The sequence below is a fragment of the Phyllostomus discolor genome, chromosome 1 (genome assembly GCF_004126475.2).
Source record: "Phyllostomus discolor isolate MPI-MPIP mPhyDis1 chromosome 1, mPhyDis1.pri.v3, whole genome shotgun sequence".
NCBI lineage: Eukaryota > Metazoa > Chordata > Mammalia > Chiroptera > Phyllostomidae > Phyllostomus > Phyllostomus discolor.
Genome location: NC_040903.2, coordinates 195062887 through 195084879, shown reverse-complemented (window position 1 = coordinate 195084879; position 21993 = coordinate 195062887). Strand labels below are relative to the sequence as shown.

Here is a 21993-nt window from a genome sequence, read left to right as displayed (position 1 = left end):
AAAAAAAATCCTAGAGGGTGGCAGCGCCAGTCTTTGCCAATCACGAAAGGCTGGGCGGCTACTCCTCCGTGGAGCGTGGGCTGGGTGCCTCGGGAGCTCGCAGGAGGCAGAGGCTGACCTTCAAGGGCTCCCCCAGCCCCGGTTCTCAGGCACACTCGGCTGGCACTGTCCTTGACTGCCCTTTCTTAGACGGCGCTCCAGGCATTTGTCATTCAGTGGGTTCACCTGGGACTGTGCCTTCTCAAAGCAGGCCTGAAGGCAGAAAGCACAGGCTGTGTGTGTGTGTGCGTGCGCGTGCTGCGGGGGTCCTCTCTGGGGAAACGTGGTGCTGATGAGCCTAGGGACCCCGTGGCCGAGAGCTCTGACAAACCTCCGCCACCCCACTTGCCCGTGTCCATCCCAGCTCCGAGGAGAGGCACCAAGGACTTTTGCTTTCCCCTTGGTGCTCCTCGTCGCGGTGGTAGCCACACACCAAATACCAGCTCCCCTTTCCCCCGACCCGCCACCCCTCCTCCCCCAGGCCCACAGATTACACATTATGTCTCCAAATACATAGATTCCAGTCTTGCCATCCACAGCATTTGGGGCTCTGATTTAGCTGGTGAATGTGAAAAAAAAAAAATCACTAAAGCTTCTGCGTAACAGTCTGTCCAATGGTATGTTAAAAGCCCAGAGACAAAGAAGGTGAGGCTTACCAGGCATCCAAGCCCTCATTACAGCTTCTTCCTCATTAGTGAGGTCATTTGGGCTGGAGAGGGGGCTGTGGGGTGAGGCAGACTGGAGGCTCCATTTCTGGAGATTTGTGTGACTATCTATGTGTTTCAGCTGAATTTGACCCTGAGGTTCCTCCATCCTCCATACCTCCCAGGTCTATAGAGTGGGCTGGGCTTGAAGGCTCTAATTAATCTCTTCCTGCCTAGATCCTGGAGCTCAGCCTCACTGCCTTGGCTCAGAGGAGGACCAGCGGCCAGCCCCTCCCCTCCCCTCAGCTGCTTCTATTTCTCCAGACTTCAGGGGTAGGGGCAGGGGCTGCCGATGACCAGCCCAGAGAACAGGCCCGGAGGTTGTTCCACCCTCTCAGCAGTGCAGGTGGTGCGCTTTGGCATTTCTCTCTGCCTTTCCCCACTCCTGTGCTCACACATTTACCAAATGCCAGTTGCTACTAAAGGAGGTCGCGAGGGTTCGGTCGGCTGGTGGTGGTGGTGGTGGTGGTGGTGGTGGGGCTCTGTTCAGCTCAGCTGCAATCTGTCTTCTGTGCAGTGACCTCCCGGGTGAGGCTGGAAGGCGGTTACTCATGCAGGACGCAGGCAGGGCTAGATGCCTGGCCTCGGGCTTTGGGGAAGAAATCCTGCAATCACTCTGGCTCAGCAGCTGCCGCCCTTCTGAAGAGCTGAGATTCCTGTGGTTTCCAGGGATCAGAGTGCGATCAGATAGCAGAGGCTACCTCTGTTCAGAGACAAGCTGCCCCCAGGTCTCTGCTGCCAGGGGCTTGCTGGGAGCCCCTGAGCTAGCTGTCCTGCCCGAGAGAACTCCTGCCCACGTCCTCTACGGCTCTCCCTCCTCTTCCCCTCTCTCTGCCTCCAGTTCATGTGACTCTGTAGGAACCACCTAGCAAGGGAAGGCGTAATTCTGCCTCTGCCTCTGCCTCTGCCCGCCATCTAGTACAGTTACAGGGGAAGCTGTTTTTTCAGCGTCTGGGTGTGTGACGATCCCCAGTGCTGGTCAGGTGGGAACCGACCGTGGTGCCAGGAGAGCTGCAGCTGGCCCAGACTGAGGCCTTGGCTTGGCTAAGTGAAGCAGCTGAGGGTGGTGGAAAGTGCTGTTAGCAGGCAGCCTTTGTCCAAGTGAAAAAATATACGGTGACTGAGGACTGAGCTGCAGAAGGTACATTCCAGGGACATCAAAGCTTTGCCTACAGACAAAGCGCTTTTCACCTTCGAGACCTTTGACCAAGTTTAATCCAATGGAATCTGGGATCCTTCCGCGTCATGGACCCCGGGCTCAGGGCTGGGCTCACAAACACTCACACGTTCCATTCCCACCCTGGCTAATCGTTTTAGCCCTGTGGCCATTCTTGACGGCTAGAAGCCTGCAAGAAGGTGGTCATGGAATCCTTTGTTTCTAAAGGGAAAGGCACAAAAGGAATGGCTCCCTTTTGGGCAGTGCTTTAAGGAAAATCACCATGCTGATCGACATGCTGTGGCTCTGTGCATTGCACCTGCAGATACTAATCAACAAACATGCACCATCCGGGTTACCAAGCCCTGCCGTCACTTACCTGGGAGACTGGTGATGATGCTACACTGTTGGGCCGGGAGAGCGACCGTGGCTCAGAGTAGCCCTGGGGTCAGATGGCACATTGGGGGCAGCGCAGCCAAGCCCTAATGGCTCAGGCGGGACCCTTTTCAACGCTAAGGGGGGTAAAGACATTTGAGCTGCTGATGAGATTCTCTTGCTGATTTGTCCAGATGACCTAAGACTGGAGTCACAAACCTCAGGCCCTGCCCTCCCCCCTGGGCTACATCCTCACTGCTATGGGGATGGGAATCCCCCCTGCTAGGGGCGGCTCCCTCTGGGGGAGAGGGGCAAATGGACTGGAGCAGGGTGTGCACGGCGGGGTGTGGGTTCCACCGGTGCATACATTCGTCAGATTCATTGAACAGTACATTTCAGATGTGTTCATTTGGCTACATGTAGTGTTACACTTCAAAAGAAAAAAAATTAGAAAAAAATCCTAGTTAATCATATTTTACTCTGAAATTCCCCACTTCTTACTTCCTCAGTTGCCGCCCCAGCTGCCTTTTAGAGGAAGTCAGCTCTTCCCCCCCAGCACAGGGGAAATCTAGGCTCTCCCGTCGGAGGAGCTAGAATAATTTGCAACCGAGTGCATACGGAACACCGTTTCTAGTCTCCACGGACTCAAACCGGCCACTGTGCTCCCACACACAGGCATTTTCATCCTTGCTGGTGAAAAGTGCTGTGTTGCTGAGCAGGGCTCCCGGAGTGACCCCAGCGGACAAGAAGTGGGAGGCCCCAGAGAGGAGCTGTCCTCCCAAGGAGCCTGGAGGTCATCTAGCAGTAGATGACGCTCCAGTTTGTAAGTGATGAGTATGCGTAGAATCACAGCTGCTGGGGGAACTTGCTGAGAAAAGCAGTCGGGAGCCTAAGAGCCTGGTGGAAAGGCGAGGCCTGCACCCCCCCCCCACCCCGTGGGTTTGGCAGGAGGGGGAGAAGACAAGGACCCGTCTAACATCCTCGGGTGACTTTCCTGCAAGCTGGTGCCCCTGGCGCCCCTTCTCCACTGAAGAAAGCAAAGGGAATGATTTCAAGAGGGAGCATAAGGAATTCTGGGGCATCTCCTTTCTCCATGATGTTTAAAATGGGGGAAAGAGTGCCATTTGCTTGGGATAGTTTAGAGGTGTGAGCAACTCTGGCAGGGGATGGCAGAAAAGTCCAGCCCTATGGTAGAAAAAATACTTAATATAGAATACTTTCAAAAAACTTTTCAACTTGACCTGTAGTCATCCTCTATTGAATTCTGGGAGGCAAGGTGGGCAGATGAAACGGGAAGACCTGCCCTGGGCCGAGCGTTGCTGACCCACAGCAGCGGGGCGGAGCAGCACCAGGAGGGGCGTGGCTGTCCCCGGCTTTCTGACCCTTCAGCTGGGAGGGGCAGGAGCCCAGTGGCCAGATCTGCTCTTGGGGTCTGCATTACTCCGGGGTCCTTGCTGAGCTTTCTGATCTCTCTCAGGAGCTAAAGGGCATTTTATCTGATTTTAAAATATTCTCTTTATTTGACTCTTTAAAAGTAAGATACCACATACATAAAACAACACCCAAATTTAAGAAAACAATCAAGAAATAGGTGAAAATGAAATGAATAAAAAGTTCACTGGTTGAAGAATTAATATATAATTCGTGTATATTGAAGCTTGTTAAAAAACTTCACTGGTTGAAGAATATATAATTTGTGTATATTGAAGCTTGTTAAAAATAATTCTTATTCTGTATTCTTTTGCAACACTCACCACCTTGTGTAAAGCACAGTGTTACAAACAAGCAGGTTTCCCATTCTGTGGAACCTGCCAGGACTCTCATCCTCTGGAAGCGATTCTCCCAGAGCGTCACTGCGCCCGCAGCAGGTCCGGACTCCTTCCTCTGGCCTGCATTGTCAGCTATCAGTGCCTGTTTTCCTTTAACATTTTTTAATTTACAAAAGGTGAGTTGCCAGTCCTCCCGTCTGAACTAACTTTGAAAGGACCGGCCTATCCCCTGGTCTCCCAGGGACTTGCTCTTTGAATTTCCGATCCCTGCCCAGTGGGGTGGCCTCGCTATCCCCTGGACCTCCTTCCCAAGTGCCCTCCGCTTCAGCTCACCCAGACCTTGGTGGGGGCAGGGCGGGGATGGTCTCATTACCGGGGACACAGGTTGGTGCCGAGGACAGTTACTGACAGTCGCCCTTGATTGAACGTGGAGCAGCTGTTGTGTGTCAAGCAGGCTAGACATTTCATAGACACTTGCCACTTAGGTGTTACATTGTCCCCCGCACTGGGCGGATGAGGACACAGGCTCAGGTCGAGCTTGAGGCACTTGCCTGAGAGCACACAGCTAGTCAGAGGCAGAGCTGAGTGGGTCGGCCTTCATGGCTCAAAGCCTTCTCCTTTGTTCTTGGCCTCCACTCTCAAACGAGGAGGCAGACGGCCCTGACGGGTGTGGCTCCGTGGGTTGGGCGGCATCCCGCAAAATGAAAGCTTGCCCATTCGACGCCCCATCAGGGCACATGCCTGGGTTGCGGGCCAGGTCCCCAGTAGGGGGCGTGTGAGAGACAACTGACTAATGTTTCCCTCTCTATGTTTCCCTCTCTTTCTCCCTCCCTGCCACTCTCTTTAAAAATAAACAAATAAAATCTTTTATAAAAGAAGGCAGCTGAAAACACTCAGGGACTAAGGACACCTCCATGCCCACCCACACCACACCAGTGGTGTCTGCAGGCCAGGCCAGGCCAGGCGAAGCCACCACTTGTGTCTGGGGCCCTGTGTTGTAGGTGCCAATGCCTCTGGGGCCTCCGTAGCAACCATTCCAGGGAGGAGAGAAGCAGGTTCGATGTTTACCTTTCGAAGGAGGGGCAGGCAGAGCTGCTTTATGCCAGTAAGAACCCAGTGCCTAAACTGGGGTGTCTCAGCTCAGCTTAGGGGAGCCCTCCCTGGGTGCTATTCCTGGCCTCTCTGCCTCCTGCCTCCTGCCCTACCCATCACTCACAAGGCTCTCTGAGAAGGCTAGCCTCTGCCTGTTAGTTCTGACGGGTGGTGGGGGACCTTCCTGCATGGCCTCCAGCAGAGCAGGGACAAATCTGGCACCAGGCGGGCATGCCAGGAGTGACTGAGGCTCAGCAGCTGTGCCCCGCCCTGGTGGCACAATGCCCAGACGCCGACACCCTGGCCTCCTTTCCCAGTTTTGCATTCCCACTTTCCTGCCTTATTCTCATTGTGCAGGAGAAATGCCCCCCTTTTACGACTGGCCCCCTCCTGTCTCCTTCCTCTAGTTCTGGCCGAACAAGGCAGGCGCTCTTTCTATGCTCAGCTTGCAGGAGTCCTTGTTGGACTCCGGAGCGGAGCAGCGCTGGGCCATCTGCTCGCAGGTCCCCTCAGTAGCCTGCCTTCTGGTAGCCTGTGCGAGGCCTGACTCTTTTTCGCCTCCCCCTCTCCAAATGGACTTTGGCATCTCAGCTGTGGTTCACTCCAAATTAGGCAAAGGTCAAAACACACAAGGAAACAGGGACATGGCTGTGTTGCTATTGGCAACAGCCTGATGCTACTTTCTTCCAACTAGGAAGGTCAAGTGACCTCTGACTATGGCTACAGGGGCGAGTGCCGCTGAAGTTTCGTGGACAAGACAGCGGGAGGAATCGCTTGCTTGGCAGCGTGTGATTCTCCTGAGGACCCACAGAGACTAGACCCACGCTCCTCGGGGCACTTCTCATCTCCGGCAGATACAGTCACTCCCAACATGCCCACTGGCGGGGCACTTTGGTTAAGCCAGCCGCCAAGGCAGAGCACTGGAGACACGGGCTGTCAACATGCCGACCGCCCCCACCACCCAGATGCATAATCTCTCCATGACAGTCCATGTCCCTTTGGACACGTACGGAAAGAGGGCCGGCTCACTTCCCCTTCCTCTCTCCCACCAGGAATGCAGCTCGGCAGGCAATAATCAGACATGTTTTCTGACCTGAGAAAGGGCAGCAGGGGACAGGTCAAGCTCTCTGGATAGAAACCTGGGCTGATGGAGTTCCTAGCCGCAGGGAACCTTCTTATCTACTTACGGACCCTTTCCATGTGCCACTGCGATGCTTTTGGTCCCTGTGGGACAGTGCATGGGTGACTTGCCAGCCTTGTCCCCTATGGAGGGGTAGGCAGAGCTGCCTGAATCCTCTTAGAACAGACGACCCAGACTGAGATGGCCACCCTTCCCGCAGGACGGGGCTGTGGGCCACGGAGGAAGGGTTACAGATGCTGTATCAGGAGATGAAGACTGAGCCTGCTGCCGCTGGATTTAAAAGCACCTTCAGATGTGGTGGGCATTTCTGTCCTGTTCTGCTAGGGGTCTAGGAGAAGTGACTTAAAGGATCAATACCTAATGACATTATTTGTGCATTGTCTCTGGGACAAGGGACCTAGTGTCATTGCTGGACCCCTCTGTTCCTTGTTTCTTAGGAAGAAACTACTGTGGGTGCAGAAAATGGGCAGGAGAAATGCAGACACCAGACAATGGGTGCCTCCTGCCGTCCATGGGAGGAGGGTGTGAAAACAGGAGTGGAGGGCGGAGGCGAGGCCACAGACAAACATATCATCTCTTCGGAATTCTGGAGCACCTTCTGTGCAGAAGGGTCCCAAGGAAGGTTAGAGAGTGCGGACGCCGGGGTCACTCACCCACTGCTGGAAGGAAGCCACCTCGGGGGTGAAATGCAGCGGCCATTCTGACTCTGCGCCAGCAGCACTAGGCAATTGTGTTTTTAGGAAGGGAAGTGAAGAATAACTTATCCAGCTGAAACCATGAAGACCTGTGGCTTTGGGGGAGCCCCTGCCCAGACACGCACACGGCCGCGGCAGGCATGCGATCCATGCACGGGGGACATGCGGGTCTGCAGCGCATGCCACACACGTACCGTACACTGAACACGGAGGCGTCTATCTGGCAGGCAGCACAGGCACCCGTGTGTGCAGCGGTGCACACGTCCATGTGCACGTTTACACCACAGCCGTGGACGTCAGCATCTCATGCAAGGTGCCTAAGCAACCACATCGTGATTGGCTGTAGAGCTTTAACATCAGGCTCCTAAGGTGCCAATCTGTGACAAACACTGTGACCTTAAAGCATTTACCTTAAGATACATATATAAGCACTGAATTTCCCCCAGGAAAAAGCCATTTGTGTCCGTGGAAATGACCTCTCAGCTTCTGTTTCTGTCAATACTACAAGTGGTAGGAGCGTGCACCCCAGGGGTCTGGCTTACTAAGATCTCAGAGTATCCTCTGCCACCTGCTCCTGGCTCCGCCAGCAGCCCCACCTGATAGTGCGTGGTTAAAGACAGGAGCCTTTGTCTCTCTGGCAGATGGAGCCAGTGAGGGGCTTGGTGAGGCCATATCGCTCAGGGTGGTTCCAGGCAGGCAGACAGTGTGCAAGGAGATGGTCTCCGGGAGCGAGACTTCTGCAGTGCTGAGCGCTGCCTCCGGAGGACTGGACTTCACGCTCCTATCATGTGGAGAACTACTCCTGATCTGCGTCTGGAAGCTGGAGGTGTCTTAGGGTCCTGAAGCTCAGTGGGGGGCACATGCCCAGTCCTGACCATGTCCGCCACGTTCCCAGTCACTCTCGCCACCTCCTGCCACAACACAGCTATGAGCCCCACAGCGCCCACAGCTTCTAGGGTGCCCGTGGAATTGACCACAGGGCAGAAGCTGGCCTGTGGGGCTCCACAGTCCCTCTGTTCCCAGGGGAAGCAGAGAAACTGGCTCTCTGGGTCCACCTTAAAAATAAGCCAACCTTAACAATAATAGCCAGGATTTAGTGACTAGGTCATCGAGCACTTCACCGTGATAAACAAATGTGCTTTGTACACATTGTCATATACGAGATACCCACCTACCCATCCTTAACTACAAAGTAAATATAATGATACCTACCTTGCAGAATATTGTTGGAAATTAAATAAGGTAATAAGAGCGAAGCATGGGCTGCAGATAACCATAATGATGAAAATAACAATACGAAGAACTATGCTGGCGCTCACACACCGCAAACACAGTGCTAAGCACCTTATGTTTTCCCCACCTTCTTAATCATTTACCCTCAGCTCTCCTCTACAGCAGAGACCACTGAGCTGCCGAAGTCACCCAGACAAGTGGCAGGGCTGGAGGAGAGCCAGAGTTCCTCTCAGGCAGCGCCCAGCACGATGCAGACCCCCACAGCATAAGATGACGAGCCCCGAAGAAATGGAAGCCACTGCTGCCACGCCCTCAGTTAATGCCAACGCCGCTCGGTGCAGGACACTTCATTATACCCATCGGGCAAGGGAGCGACTTGCCACGGCCTTACTCCAATCCCAGGTAGAGAATAGTTTTCAACTGGGGCTGCCTGAGTCAGCTCGCTGCCCGATACTCTAGCGGGCACGAAAGGGACGCTGCTTGCAGTGGGCAAAGCCGGTAGGTCATCTTCAGTAGGGGATGAGAATGCTGTTGGGGGGAAAAGGCTGCTGCCAGGTTTTTGACATTTAACCCCAGCTGGTTGGTGGAGCTCGGTCATGCTCCACGTGGCTGGCTACTGACAGATTTAGGGAAGTCTGGGTGGCTCGCGGCAGGCAGCCAAGGCGGCCAGTCAGAGCCTCACTAAACGGACTCCTGCTGGGCCAAGAGGCACCTCTCCACCTCGCTGTGCATCACCGTGGGGCCCTGGGCGGGATGGAAAGGAAGGGGATCCTGACACCAAACCTGAGCGAAGCAGCTGAAGGGCATTGTGGGGGCTCTCTGGTGGCCACCACCCCACCTGCAGCTCTTCCCGGTGATCAGGAAAGCTGTGATTGAGGGCTTGCAAACGACGGGCTCTGCAGCTGTGCCGTTCATTGCCCAGGAAACCTCCCTCCAGCACCTCCCCACTGGTTCTGCTGCTGCTCACAAGGTTGCGCTGAGTGTTTCATTGGCCGCTCCATCTCCATCTCCCAGCCAAATCTGCAGCGATGGAAAGGCCCGGCCCTTGATCCTCGCTGGACAATCTGTCTTTTCCCACTAGGCACCGGGGTTCAGAGGCACCACGCTCTTGGTGCCAATGAGAGGGGCCAGGGGAGGGTGAAAAAGGTTCTCCAATGCTGTGAAAAAGTACGGGCATCCCCCGGATGCCCAAACCTCTCCCCGCTACCTCTTACACCCAAGCACCAATCGTGCCCGACAGAGTTTTAAAGGCGTGTTTGAGAAGATACAGTAACAATAAACTCTGGGTCTTCTTTAGCTTTCAAAAATGTCTTATTAAAACGTTACTGACTTTACCGGGATCACCACGTTTAATGAGAGGCCTCAAAGAATTTGAAAGCAAAAGATGAGGACAGGAAAAAAGCCGTAAGGTATAATCACCATAATTATACGATCCCATGACGAGCTGAAGCAGCCCTGGTGAAGCCGGAGAGAGAGGAGAGAGTTTTGAGTCGGGCTGATCCTCAGGACAGCTGGGAAGAGCGTGAGTCTGGCGAGCACCTCCCTTGCCCTGAGTTGGGCTGAAAAAGGCGAGTCCTCAAGGCAGGGCCCAGGAGGGGGGGCCCCAGGAGGGCAGTCCCCGCCCCCGCTTCCCGTCTAAAGCTTCTGGGGGGGTGTTTTGCTCCCAGCCAGGAGAGATGCTTTGGGTGGCAACTTGGCCACCTGAAGCCTGCAACTGCCTTTGTCATCTTTCCTGCTTTCAACAAAACACCTTTTCCGGATGGGAATAACGACAGGCCAAGCTTTTCCCAGTGCAGGGCCAGGGCGCCCCATGCCCACGGCCACCCCAGCGGGGCTCAGCCTCCCAGTGCCAGCAGGCGCCTCTGCGCTCTGCCCACTGACCTCCCTTCAGGCGTTCGGGGGAGAGCCCTGCTGTTAGAGCTCAGCTGCTACAGCAGCAATTGGCTAAAAAAAAAAAAAAAAAAAGGCGAAACACAAGAAACCTCCAAAAGGCAAGGATGACATGTGAAGGCAGTAATTCCGCTCCTTGACAGCTTCCCTGGCTTTGAGCGTGTCATCATCGGGCTTTTCACCCTCAAGGCAGTGTCTAATCTGACTCTTGGATTCCTCCGGTCTCTGCAAATCCCCTCCACATGACCCCGCCACATGACCTTCTTTTCCACAGCATATGTATAAACCACGGAATAAAAGGCAGCGGGCTCCATTTAACAGACACTGAATGCATCAGAGGACTCCAGTTGGAAGACATGATGGAACCCAACGCAGAAAACTACCCTGCGGTATCCTCAGGCCACGCAGCTCCTGAGTGTTCCCAGGGAGCGAGCGCCCTGCTCCTTGCGGCGACATCGGCCACCGCTGGGAAGTTGCTGCTGTTAGACTGTGCTTCAGTAGAAAGACCCTCCCCACATCTTCTCCGCACTGGTTCTGGCTCTGTCTGGAACAATCCAGAAATGTGCACTCACCTTGGAAGACAAACAAATATATCTCATGATGCCTATCGAGTCTCCTTAGGAGTTCAACGTCTTTATCTACTTCACTCTCAGCTGACACGGCTTCCAGCCGCCCCAGGTATCCCTTCTGAATTTTCTCTGGGTGGCTCAAGTTCCTGATAAAGCATGGGGGCTTAGACCCAAGACTCAACACGGTCCGGAACAACACAGAAAGCAGGGCCACGCCTCTCTGTCTTCTGACCATGTCACCTGTGTCACCACAGCCTAACGTTGCTTAAAAAAAAAAAAAACGATCGTCTCCTGCTTTTGCTTAAGCTTGTAGTTGACTATGACCCCAGAAACTTGAATGAAAGTCAGGGATCCCAATGCCATTCTGTAGTTGTGAGGCTGTATTTTTTAAAAATACATTTTATCTGGTTCATTTATCCAGTTGTTTGTGGCCCATCATCCCACCCAAAGGAAATACTTTTCAAGTACAGTTTCATTATCTACCAAGTGAGCAACACCTTTCAAGTCTGGGTCTTTGAATATGATTGGCATGCCTGTCTCTTCGTCCCAGTCGTGGAGAAGGAGGTTGGACATGACAGGGCTGTGGGGGGACCCTTGTGGCCACAACCAGAAATGGTCTTTCCCACTGACATGCAGCTACGGGTCTGCCCTCTTACCAGCCATTAAGACACTGTGGGTATATTGTTTTACCTAATTATGGCCAACATAGAGGGAGCAAAGGTGAGGGAGCAAAGGTGGGGGGGAGGGGGGTGGAAGTGGACATCAGTTTGGACCTTCCTGCACTAACATGAGGTCACAGATAAGTGTTCCCTGGAGCAGAGGACGTAGTCACGATAGTCATCCTTGTGCGGTAAGCTGAAAGGAGGGTGTGGAAAGTTCTTGCCAAATATGACACCAACGATGCCCATTCCTATTTGGGGCTGTGTGCTGTTGCTCAGGACAGAATGACTGGACTGAGACCAGGAGCCATGGCAGAACCACTGCCATTCGGCCCTGCCCCTGCAAGGGTGACTACACACTCCCAACCTGGCCCACCTTCCCATCCATCACGGAACCGCTGAACAAACACCGAAGGGCCTCCCTGTCATGGCCTTCGGTAACATCACTAACCTGAAAACCCCGCTCTCTGAGCTCTTGTCATTGTCCCTCGTACCACTCTGCCTCACAGCAACGCTTGCAGATTGCTCCTACCTATGGGTTTGCACCTGGAAGGAGGGCAACCGTGCTTCCCAAACTTGCTTACAACCTGATTCTCATTTGCTGCTTAAAGAGGGGAAGGCTCCGAGTGGTTTTCACCAGGAGCTCATTGTGGGGAGGATGCTGGGGTGGTCTCACTTCTCAGCCTTTGAAGCCCTTTGACCTTGAGCTCTGACTTCTAACTTTCCAGTCTGGACAAAGGAAGAGCTGGGTCTGTTCTCTCTGACTTTGACTCTGGCAGCTTTGTCCCCTTCCTAGATTCCTGACTAATGCCTGGCGGCTTCTCTCTCCTGCCCCCTGGGTGGTGCTGCCGCTCCCCGGGGAATCACAGGGGCGGCTTCTGTCCTCTGCACAAGTGGGCGTCTTGCCCCCTGAGTGGTCTGCACTTCCCACTGTCCATCCTGCTGAAGGCCCCGTGGTCGCCCTCACTTCCTGTCCTCTCCCTGGACAGATGGGAGCCCAGAGCTGTCAGAAGCCTGACTGGATGAGTGACAAGGAGCCGACTGAAATCCCACAACCCCATAAGCATCTTCTGAAGTGAGAACTCTTTCTGGATGGCTGTCTTTCCTGGGTGGGGGAGGGGAGGCAGGCTCAGGATGGCAAAGGGCTGCAGGTCACCTCCCGAAATAGATTCCTGCCTGGCACATGCTCCCAGTTTGCCCCCCGCCTGCCGGGCGGGGACTGGCAGGGGATGCGATTTGGATCCGAATCAGTGGCTGTAAACACACAGCTGTGCCTTCCTGCCTCCGAGGACTTTGGTTTTCACTTGACTGCTCGGCGCATTGGGGTCGGGGAAGCAGGGGCGGGCCCGGGTGGGGGAGGGGAGGCAGGGCGCAGCCCAGCAGAGCCTCGCACGCCCCAAGTGTCCCCATGTGCCAGGGGCTGGGTCATCGCTGTGTTTTTTCCTCTAAATGGCACTCCACAGGGAGGGCACTTCTGACCACCTTTGGCTGACAGGTGGAACCATCAACGGCAACCGCTAGCAGGGGGGTGATGGGGGGGAGTCAGTCCTTTTCCCAAAAAGTGGCAGGTCCTAGGGCTGAAAAGTGACAATCTCTGAGCCTTTACTCAAAAGTGACAATCTCTGAGCCTTTTTGACACATAAAAATCCCACTCCTCCCCAGAGTTTCAGAGGGAAGCTCCATGCCCCGCCATGTTGAATCACTTCATCATTTCGTTTTCTCTGTACGCCACCCACCAAGCTGGTTCGGCCATCTTCCCTTTTATAGTTTATAAAAAGTAGGCATTTTCATTTCTCAGCTGCAAAACTGTAATATTGAAGATGCTTTTTCAAACTTTCCTGGGAGCCAGGATGGAGAGGGAGGGATAGAGACCAGAGGAGACTTAACCGACCACGGGCCCTTTAACCCCGTTTTGCCCAGTTCGGAGAGAGGACAGTGACGAGCCGGCCCAGAGGTCTCCGGGAACCAGAAAGTGTGGAGGCAGGTGAGCAGCAGCGTGCTGCTGAGGTCCCCAAACGCTCACACGTCATTCCCTCCCATGCCCCACACTGGAGCCCACTTCTCCGCCCAGCTGACCTCACCCCCCACCTCCCAACACGCCAGGTGCAGGGGATTACAGAAGTGACAAAGTTGCCCTCCTGGGGTCATGGCATGGGAGGGATCCCTGAACAATGCAGGGAGCAGCCTGTGGCTTAGGTAGCCCGAGGTACTCTCAGTTCTGGTGCTTCAGCCTCAAGTCCTTGTCAAAAAAGTTTAAATCCACATCCCACACAATGCTCTCCATGGCTTATCTCCTGGCCTCAAGGGCTGGCAGCCACTCTCCGGGCAGGAGGGCAGCTCCTCTCTCATCCTGAGCATGCTTAGCTCAGAGATCTCAGGACTGAGAGAAGTACAGGCCTGTCGATACTACCAGCTGGAAAAGTCCATGGAGACTATCCAGTCCAAGCCATTGTACAGAGGAGAAAACCAGCGCACAGAGAGAGCTAGGGATTAACCTGGGGCCACACAGCTAGTAGGTTAAGGCTGGACGCAGGAACCACCCTGCCTGGGGCTACTGGTAGTTTCAGAACCCCAGGGGAAGTCCTCGCTGGCCCACAGAGGATGATTTCCATGTTTTCCCTCCCAAACCCTGCCATGGAGTCCACCTCCATCTCTAGGCAGGCTGGGGGTTCACTACCACTGGACCTCAGGTCTCTGATGCGTGAGATGCTGGCAGTTTAGTCCATGACCCGATGGTCCCAAAGGGGCCCAAGGCCTGTTTGCAATAAAAACCAACCCTGTGTAAAGATTTGTAGCCAATTTTCCCTTGCTGAAGGCTGGCAAGTATTTTTTCAGCTGAGGTCGAAGCCCTCAAGAGGCTCTGCTGGGTCTAGGTATTTAAGAACTCATTCCACCAGAATGCAGACCTGCTCCCCACGGCTGGCTGAGGGGGCCTGGAAGCAACCTTCTCTGGGAAGGAGCCGCTAATGCCAGGCTGGCTAACCACCCTGGGTGTCTGCTCTCTGCCCCACCTGCTGGGAGCAGGGGGGTCTTCTTGCAGAGCTACCTGGAAGTGGGGGGAGGGGATGAGCTGCTGACTCTTTTGGCTCTTACTAGCTTTTCCTTGGCTTCTGGCTGGGGAGGGAGGAAAGGGAGAGGGAGGGTGGTTAGGGGAGGGGGTGGGTGACAGCTGGCTTCCTGGTCTCCATCTGATTTTCCTGCCACACTCTTGGCAGGCAGGGCAGAAATGCCAGTTGCAGAGATACCACTCAGCACATGGCCCTGGTCCTTGCTGTTTCAGTTCCAAGGAACACCTTGACAAAGCTCAACTGTGACGTTTTCTTAGGCGGTGGAGAAATATACCAGGCTCTGGTCCAAATCTCCACTCTCCCCTGTGGCCCCTGTGGTGCTGGCTCAGGCACCAATAACCCCATTTCCCATGTTCGGAGCCCCAGGCTACAGCTGATGAGGCTCTCAAGGGGGCAGCTGAGGGTTCAACTGAGTTCCCAGACAAAGGTGTCCAGGGAGGATGATGCCAGCATCACTTGGAGTTGCCACTTCTCATTTAAGTGCCATCACTCCGTGAAACTGTATGCAAGGAGCAGGGGGCTTTCTCTAGCTTCTTCTCCCCAGGCTGGAGTTCTCACTGGGTGACTTTGGCCACCATCCCAAAACAGACAATCTAATTACTGCTGTTGAGTCTTGGCTAAAGGCCCTTTGCTTCCTTTCGTGCCCTCCCATGCATCCCCCTGGTCCCCTGAGTCAGAGTCAGCTCCTGGTGAGGTCCTCCTCACTCTGGTAGACCCTGAAGTGATGAGCATGCCTAAGAGAGGCCGGGGAGGGCGAGCCTTGCAGCTACGGCCACCCTCACACCCTCCTCTGCCAACCGCTAAGTCAGGAAGGTGGCAGAGACCGGCAGGCTGGTCAGCACCGAGTGGTAGGAAGTGTCTTTAGTTTGAGAACCTTCCTCCTCCCCCATTCCGTCAGTAATGCCTGGGACTTCCCGCCTGAGCACCCGAAGAGGAGAAGGCAGGAGATGCAAAGGCAACCGACAAAGACGGGCCAGATGTTTCCTACTGTGGCTTTCACGTTTGTTTGCTTTTTTTAATCCTCACCAGAGGACATGTTTTCATTCTTCTAGAGAGAGAGGGAGAAGGGAAAGGAAAGAAACATCGACGTGGGTTGCCTCCCGTATGCGCCTGGACCAGGAATTGATGCCTGGGCTGGGGATCGAACCCACCACCTAGACATGTGCCCTGACCGGGAATCAAACTCACAACCTTTCAGTTATGGGATGACACTCCAACCAACTGAGACACACTGGACAGAGTTTTGGCTTTCGCGTTGTATAGCCACCAGGAAAGGAAGCTTCTCCGAGGACAGGGCCAGGGAGAGACAGGCTCCACTCAACTGCCTAGAGGCCATGTGTGGGGCCCTGTTTGAGAAGCTGCTATGTGTTACAGCTCTTCCTGAGATTGGGGTTCCTCAGGTTAGGGCCACCAGGTACAGTGGTGTGAGTCATTCATTGTACACGTGCAGCTGAAGGTCACGTAGTGGCTGAAATCCAGCCTGTGCTTTGCAGGGCTAGCTGTACATCCGTGAGGCTGGGCCCATCAGAAGGAGTCCTGTTTTCTGTTTTTGATAAAGGTGAAACTCAGGCTAGCTGTGCCATGCCACAACTTTCAGTTATATTTGGTTCTGAACCTGGACCTTCTCTGATAAGCAGTGCTATATGCAGCCTTGGGGTCTCCAGTCTGCTAAACTACACAGTGCCTGGCACAGCGTATCCCCAGACATTCGCTTTGTATGTTCAAGTTCTGGGTGACTCAGAGGAAACTTCTGTTGGATGGAGGAGCTCACACAACACTGCCTCTTCAGGGGGTTGCAAGGCCACTTCTGCACCCAAATGAGCATGGCCCTAGCACTTCCATGAACTGCATTAAACAACTCTCCAGGGTCTCATGTAAAAGGGGGCATCTGTCACCTTCATCAGGTAATCCCTCCATTCGTGATACACCTGAGCCTTGGAAAGAACAATTTGCTTTCTCCAAATGTTCCTCCTTTACCAAGAAAATAAAGGACATTGGTATGGAGAAATCTTGGATTTAGATTCAGTCTCAATAAGAAGTGAGCTGACTGAGCTAACCAACCACCCAAGTCAACATTTCTTGCCACTGATTAGTCCTAAAGAACAGCTGGTCTCTCATCCTTGATCCATGAGCTGCCCAGCTTTGCTCCTTCATGTTTCCATTATTAGCCCCGTGACTAGATGGTCTTTTTACACATCTTTCCCAGCACCATGAGCATGCTACTGAACTAACCTTTCATTGAGTTTTATAGTTCACAGTATGTAGCAGATGAAATACTCATGTAGAACTTCTTTGATAGAAATCAAGCACTTTATATATATTATATCTAGAAAATGGCTATCAAATTGCAAGGCCTATTGGTTGGTTTGTTAATTCTGTTAATTCAGTTTGTTAAGCCCAGAACCCTGGGCTGTTGAGACCAGGTTCTTGGGATCCAGCCTCAAATACCCCAAGAGCTGCCATTCGCTACAGCCATGGGCTGTTGCCTTGAACTCAGCCGCCTCTTGTGGGGATGTGGTGTCATCCCAAGAGCATAAAGGGCAAAATGGATCAGTGCCAATCCATCTCTATGTCCACCACTGGAACTAAAACATCAGAATGTACCACCCACTAGAATCTTCATAAAATAAGAGCAGGAAATTTAGGGTATTTTTTTGAAGCTTGGGCCTTTTATCATATAGACACTAAAAATTTGGGGAGTTTGCAAGATTCTTCTCCTTCAGCTGGCCCTGAAAACATCTCTGTAAATTCTCCCAGTTGCACACTTCAGATGCTGGGAAGGTGTTTCGTGCTTTCTTGTTCCAAACGCTTTGTTAACAGACCTTGGAGAAGCACTGAACCAATGCCACTTCTGGGATGAAGGGACATCAGTAAATGCTCTTCACAGAGCTTCATCGAGGTCATTCTTGCCTTTCCTGGCTCCTCATGAGAAGCAGCCCGGAGATGTGTGAACGTCTTGTCTGAGTACCCGCCTTCCTCTCTCACACCCTTGGGGGTTCTGCTTTCCCAGTTTGCACTAACAGCCCAAGCTGCCCCACAGCACACTCTGAGCTTGTCAATAAAATCCCTAAACATCCTCCACTCACACATCCAGGCTTCAAAAGAGACAGAGAGGAGTGGATCCCAACCACTCTCTGTCAGGCCATCGGGAGTTCAGGAACTTCCATGGGCCTTGCCTTTCACAACCTGCGGCATCTTCTTGGGGTGTGAAGCCACATGGCATGGCACACTGGCCATGCAGACAGACAGCGGGCCAGCAGGCCATGCGTTCTGCCAAGTTCTGGCTTCTCATGAGGGAAGACCATAGAGACAGAAGACCACAGAAGAGAAAAGATGAGCACCCGTGTTTTAATTGCCACCCACCAGGGCTACTACGATGTTTATATCTAGCAAATTCAAAATAATGTTTAAATTCATTTAAAATGCATGTAGGTGTGGTAAGTAAACAACTAGGTTGCATTCAACCCGGAACTCTTAGATTTTATATTAAAATAAATAAGGATACTAATCACACAGTAGTTAGGTTTTACAAGGGCTTTCCTCTTCAGTGGGTGGTGGGCAGTGGGGCCAAGCGGTGGGGTGGGGGGGGCAGGAAGGTGGGCTGACATCAGTGGGTTTCTACCTTTGAGAAGAGAAGTGTGGCCAGTTCCACTTGTGGGCTCCCTGCTCCTGGCTGCCACATTGATTCCCTCTGGTTTAATATTCATAGTGCAGGCTGCAGCCCTGAACTCAGCAGCTTGTTTTTGACAAGCCAGTGAATGAGCGGGATTGAATACTTCCTGCACAACAAAGCCCAAGATGGCGTGGAAAGCGGAGACAGGGCCGGTGCCTGTTCTGCAGGCCACAGCACAGCATCTCTGCCGTGCACCACGGGGAAGACCTATTCCTATTCACTCGGCACTCTCCCCTGTCACCATGGGGTCGCCTATGTGCCACTGCGCCGGTCTCTACTCCATCTAAACCGACTGTGCATGGGATCAGGCCACTTCCCTACAGGGACAGTGAACCTGTGGCCTATTGTGACTTCCTCAAGGCCTAGCTCCTGGGAGCACAGGAAAGGCACAGGGACTTGCTTCTCACTCCACCCAGGGCTACCTGTCTTCCTCTCCCTGTCACACTATGCAAATGAGGCTGACGAGGGCTGTGACTCATGCAGAGGCCACTAACACACTCCAGCTAGACCACATCGCCAAAACCCATGCAGCATGGCCGCCTCCTGCACACACAAAAGCCGCCTACGCAGCAGCATCAGCTTGCGGCCCGCTCCCACGTGACTGCCAGAGTTCACAGAGGGAAATTTGGAATATATTTTTTAGATGCACTGTGGTTCTGAGCCAATTTATTTCACGAGACAGTTCGATGGCCTTCTCCCTGGGCCACTGCAGAAGATGCACAGACTGCGCAGCCCCCGGACTCAGACCTGAAGGTCAAATGCGAAGCTCGAGGCTAGGCAGCCGCGTGTGCACCTTCTGCAGAGGGAGCTGCCTGGTCTTTTGCAAATCCATCCCTAGAAGTGAAGCTGCAGACACTTGCAAAAGAAAAGGGATATGTCGAGGGGGGAAGCACTGGACTCCCTCCCACCCCGAAGGAAATTACAACAAAGGAGAACTGAGAAAACGAGAAAAACAAAAGAAATGTGGGGGAACAAAACCAGCTGAACTTACCACACTGCGAGTGAACTTTTCTAAGGAAGTTCTACGACCTTGCTCACTTTCTGGCTTTAGGAAAAACAAACAAACAAAAAAGAGGTAGGGAGAAAAATACAGAAAAAAAAAAATCTTCAGCTTACACATGGTTTCCAAACAGCACAGTGGCAGCTAATGAACAAAGAAGCAAAACAGGGCGCAAAAAAACGGGAAAAGAGAAGCAGCCAGCGCTGTATGCGAGGGTCAGTGGGAGAGACAGGAAAAAAGGAGCCCACAGGAAATGGTGCTTCCTCCTTGGAGCAGTGAGGAGAGGGGTGTGTGCTTCTGGGGGGCTGGGGGAGCATTCATCGTCCTCAGGGCTCTGAGTAGGAGCCACAGCAGCTCTGCACAGCTGGGTCAGCACTCCCAGCTGCCTGCTCACGGCTTCCCGTGGGCACTGCCCATGGGCAGGGGCCCCTGGTGTCTGTGCACGGGGAGCCCCTGGTCCCTGAGACCACAGGCAGCCAGCTGGGGGCCCCCAGTGGGGACACAGAGCAGATTAACTCTCGGGGCCTGCAGATGTGTGGGGGATGCTGATGGGAATTCAAGAAGTGGCTGAAGGTCACAACTCTCTCAGATTTTTCTACCCAGATGCTGCTAGAAAGTTGACTAATGTTGGTAACGCACTAATGTCCCCCTAATGGCTCTCATTCTGTGTCCTTAGAGTAAGGAAAGTCTACCCACGTCCTTTTCAAAGGGTCTTGGTCTTCAGAAGGAATGTTCTGGAAAGAAAATGCTCTCTCAGTACCCAGGCAGGTGACCCCTTCCAAGGTTCACTCATGGCAGGGCTGCAGGAGGTTCAGGAACCTTCCTGGGAACTCTCAGCTGAGGGGCCCGGGCAGGGGCAAGAGGAGGCCAAGCCCTTGGACACTCGCTAGGGCCAGCTGCTCACTCCCACCACTACCACAGGAGGAGAGGATGGACCCTCTTCCCAAGTTTCCTTCTTCTTCAAGGACCTTGGGGAGAAACTTGCATCTCTAATAGCTGCTCGTTTATCCTAGAGTGCTGTCCCAGGGCTCTGAACCTATGACTGGGAAATTTGGAGAGAATATACACTCACATGGATACACACACGCACATACGCACACACACACACACACACAGAGCAAATAATGGAAAATAGGAAGCTAAAGAAGCAGCCAGGTGTCTGTGGGTGGGCAGGATGTGCTGGGAGCAGAGGGGGCAGGCAAAGGGTGGCCATCTGTCCGTGGACAGATCAGAGGGGCCCTTGGCAGTCATGCCCCCTTCCCCTCAGCTGGCTGCCTGAAGACAGGGCATTGCAGAAGGAAACACAACATAAACTACCCAGCCCTGCAGAGCCAGGCTCGTCTCTCTCATTGCACAAGGGACCAAAGGATCCACGCTGGGCCCTGAGAACCACACCAAGTCTCCGCTCTGGGGATGGCAGAACTCAGCTTCAACATCGCAGGCAGCTCCAAGGGGCATGCGCCTGGCTCGAGGCAGGCTGGTGCCAGGCCCTGCAGCTAGCATTCTGTGCCTACCATCCTTGTGCTCTGGCTACTGAGCTGCGGCTCACAGAGGGGAGCCATCAGCACCGACTCAGGTCAAGTTTCTCTGTCTTGCACAGCCCCTCTGAGCTGCTCTGGACAATCACTGTCACTGGTACTATACTGTCCTGGAGGAGCCGTCAAAACCAGCTCACCTGTCCCTTGGGAATGTGGCACATCAAAGTGACTAACCTTCTTCATTGGAGATACTAGCATGGAAGGTGAGTCAGGGATGAGGATCGGAAGGCTGTGTCCCCAGACCCATCAGGGGCCTTGCTCAGCAGAAAAGCGAGGCCCATTCATATCCTCTCTCAGCGGGAGGCTGTGACTCTCACATACCTCTGATGACCTGGATATTCATATCACATGGTGAACCCATCCCCGAAGTCAGAAGATGCTCTAGGCCTACCTGAAAGTGCTGAGTTACAAATGCAGTCCACACCTGGAGGTTTTCAGGGAGAAATGGGGGGAAAAGTAGGTTTTGCCACTGGTTTTGGAAACAACTGCTGGCATCTGCAAGAGCTTTCTGTCACAAGAACATCCCTTAATTTGGGGGCTGGGAGGATAATTCTAATGCATTTCATTTGTAACATTTCACAGGGAGGCCATGAGTTCCTTCCTTGTTCAAGTGACCTCTGATGGCCCCACTGGAACCTCTGAGGATTTCTATCCTCTTAGGGGAGGACCTGGGGGCACAGGGGTGTCAGCCCCGCCCCCTGAGCTGGGCTGCCTTTCCTCTCGGTGCTCAAACCCACGGGGGGACCACATGGCCTCTGGCTTCTTCTGGGTGTGTAGACAGGCCCAGGTCGGTCAGACGGCTAGAGCCTCTGAACTTCCCCAAATTAGGATCAGTCCAGGGTCTTGAGCCATAAGAAACTAGAAACACTTACTTGGACGTTCTCCTGTGAGATTTGGCCTGGAGATACCAAAAGTCTCCCTCACCTTCCTTGAAAAAATGGGCATCAGAAACATTTGTGGGGGTATCAGCTCCCTCCATCAGAGCTTCTCCACCTCTATTCTCTTGCAAGAGAACTGGCAAGAGGCCAAGACTCACATTTTCCGTCAAAGAAACGACACCTGATGAAAGGGGGTACAGGCAGCCAAGAAAGCTGTGTTTCTGACCATCTGGGTACTCCAGGAGTCCTTTACTGCTTTTCAGACAACCAGGGGTGTCCTCAGGGCTCCCTAAGGGTAGGGGAGCAGACTGGAAATGCTCACTGAGACTCTGGAGTTACGTGGTACCAACCAGATGCGCAGACAGGGTCCTGGCACACGAGGCGGACAGTACACAGAGAGAGGAGGGTTGCATGGCTGACAGGCAGCCCGACAGAGAGTGTGTCAATGGACAGCCACATGCTCGGGGCCTGGTGATGGAGGGCTGAGCAGGGAGAAGAAAGGATGACAGGTGCT

The 21993-nt window shown here is 53.6% G+C and overlaps 1 protein-coding gene across 11 annotated transcripts in view; it reads right to left on the bottom strand.

The window, feature by feature from the left end:
- Positions 1-21993, bottom strand: part of RGS6 (regulator of G protein signaling 6) — a 499587-nt gene that overhangs the window by 6423 nt on the left and 471171 nt on the right. For 4 of the 11 annotated variants that reach the window (XM_036011726.1, XM_036011712.1, XM_036011723.1 and 1 more), the window contains 2 exons: positions 19055-19108; positions 6930-6996 (listed from right to left, as the gene is read on the bottom strand). The exons of 2 other annotated variants lie outside the window; for them this stretch is intronic. In XM_036011726.1, the coding sequence (XP_035867619.1) occupies positions 6930-6996; positions 19055-19108 (121 nt within the window). Of the gene's footprint in view, positions 1-6929; positions 6997-17404; positions 18919-19054; positions 19109-21993 lie in introns of those variants that run through there. 5 more of the 11 variants (XM_036011761.1, XM_036011747.1, XM_036011764.1 and 2 more) reach the window with 5 other exon arrangements.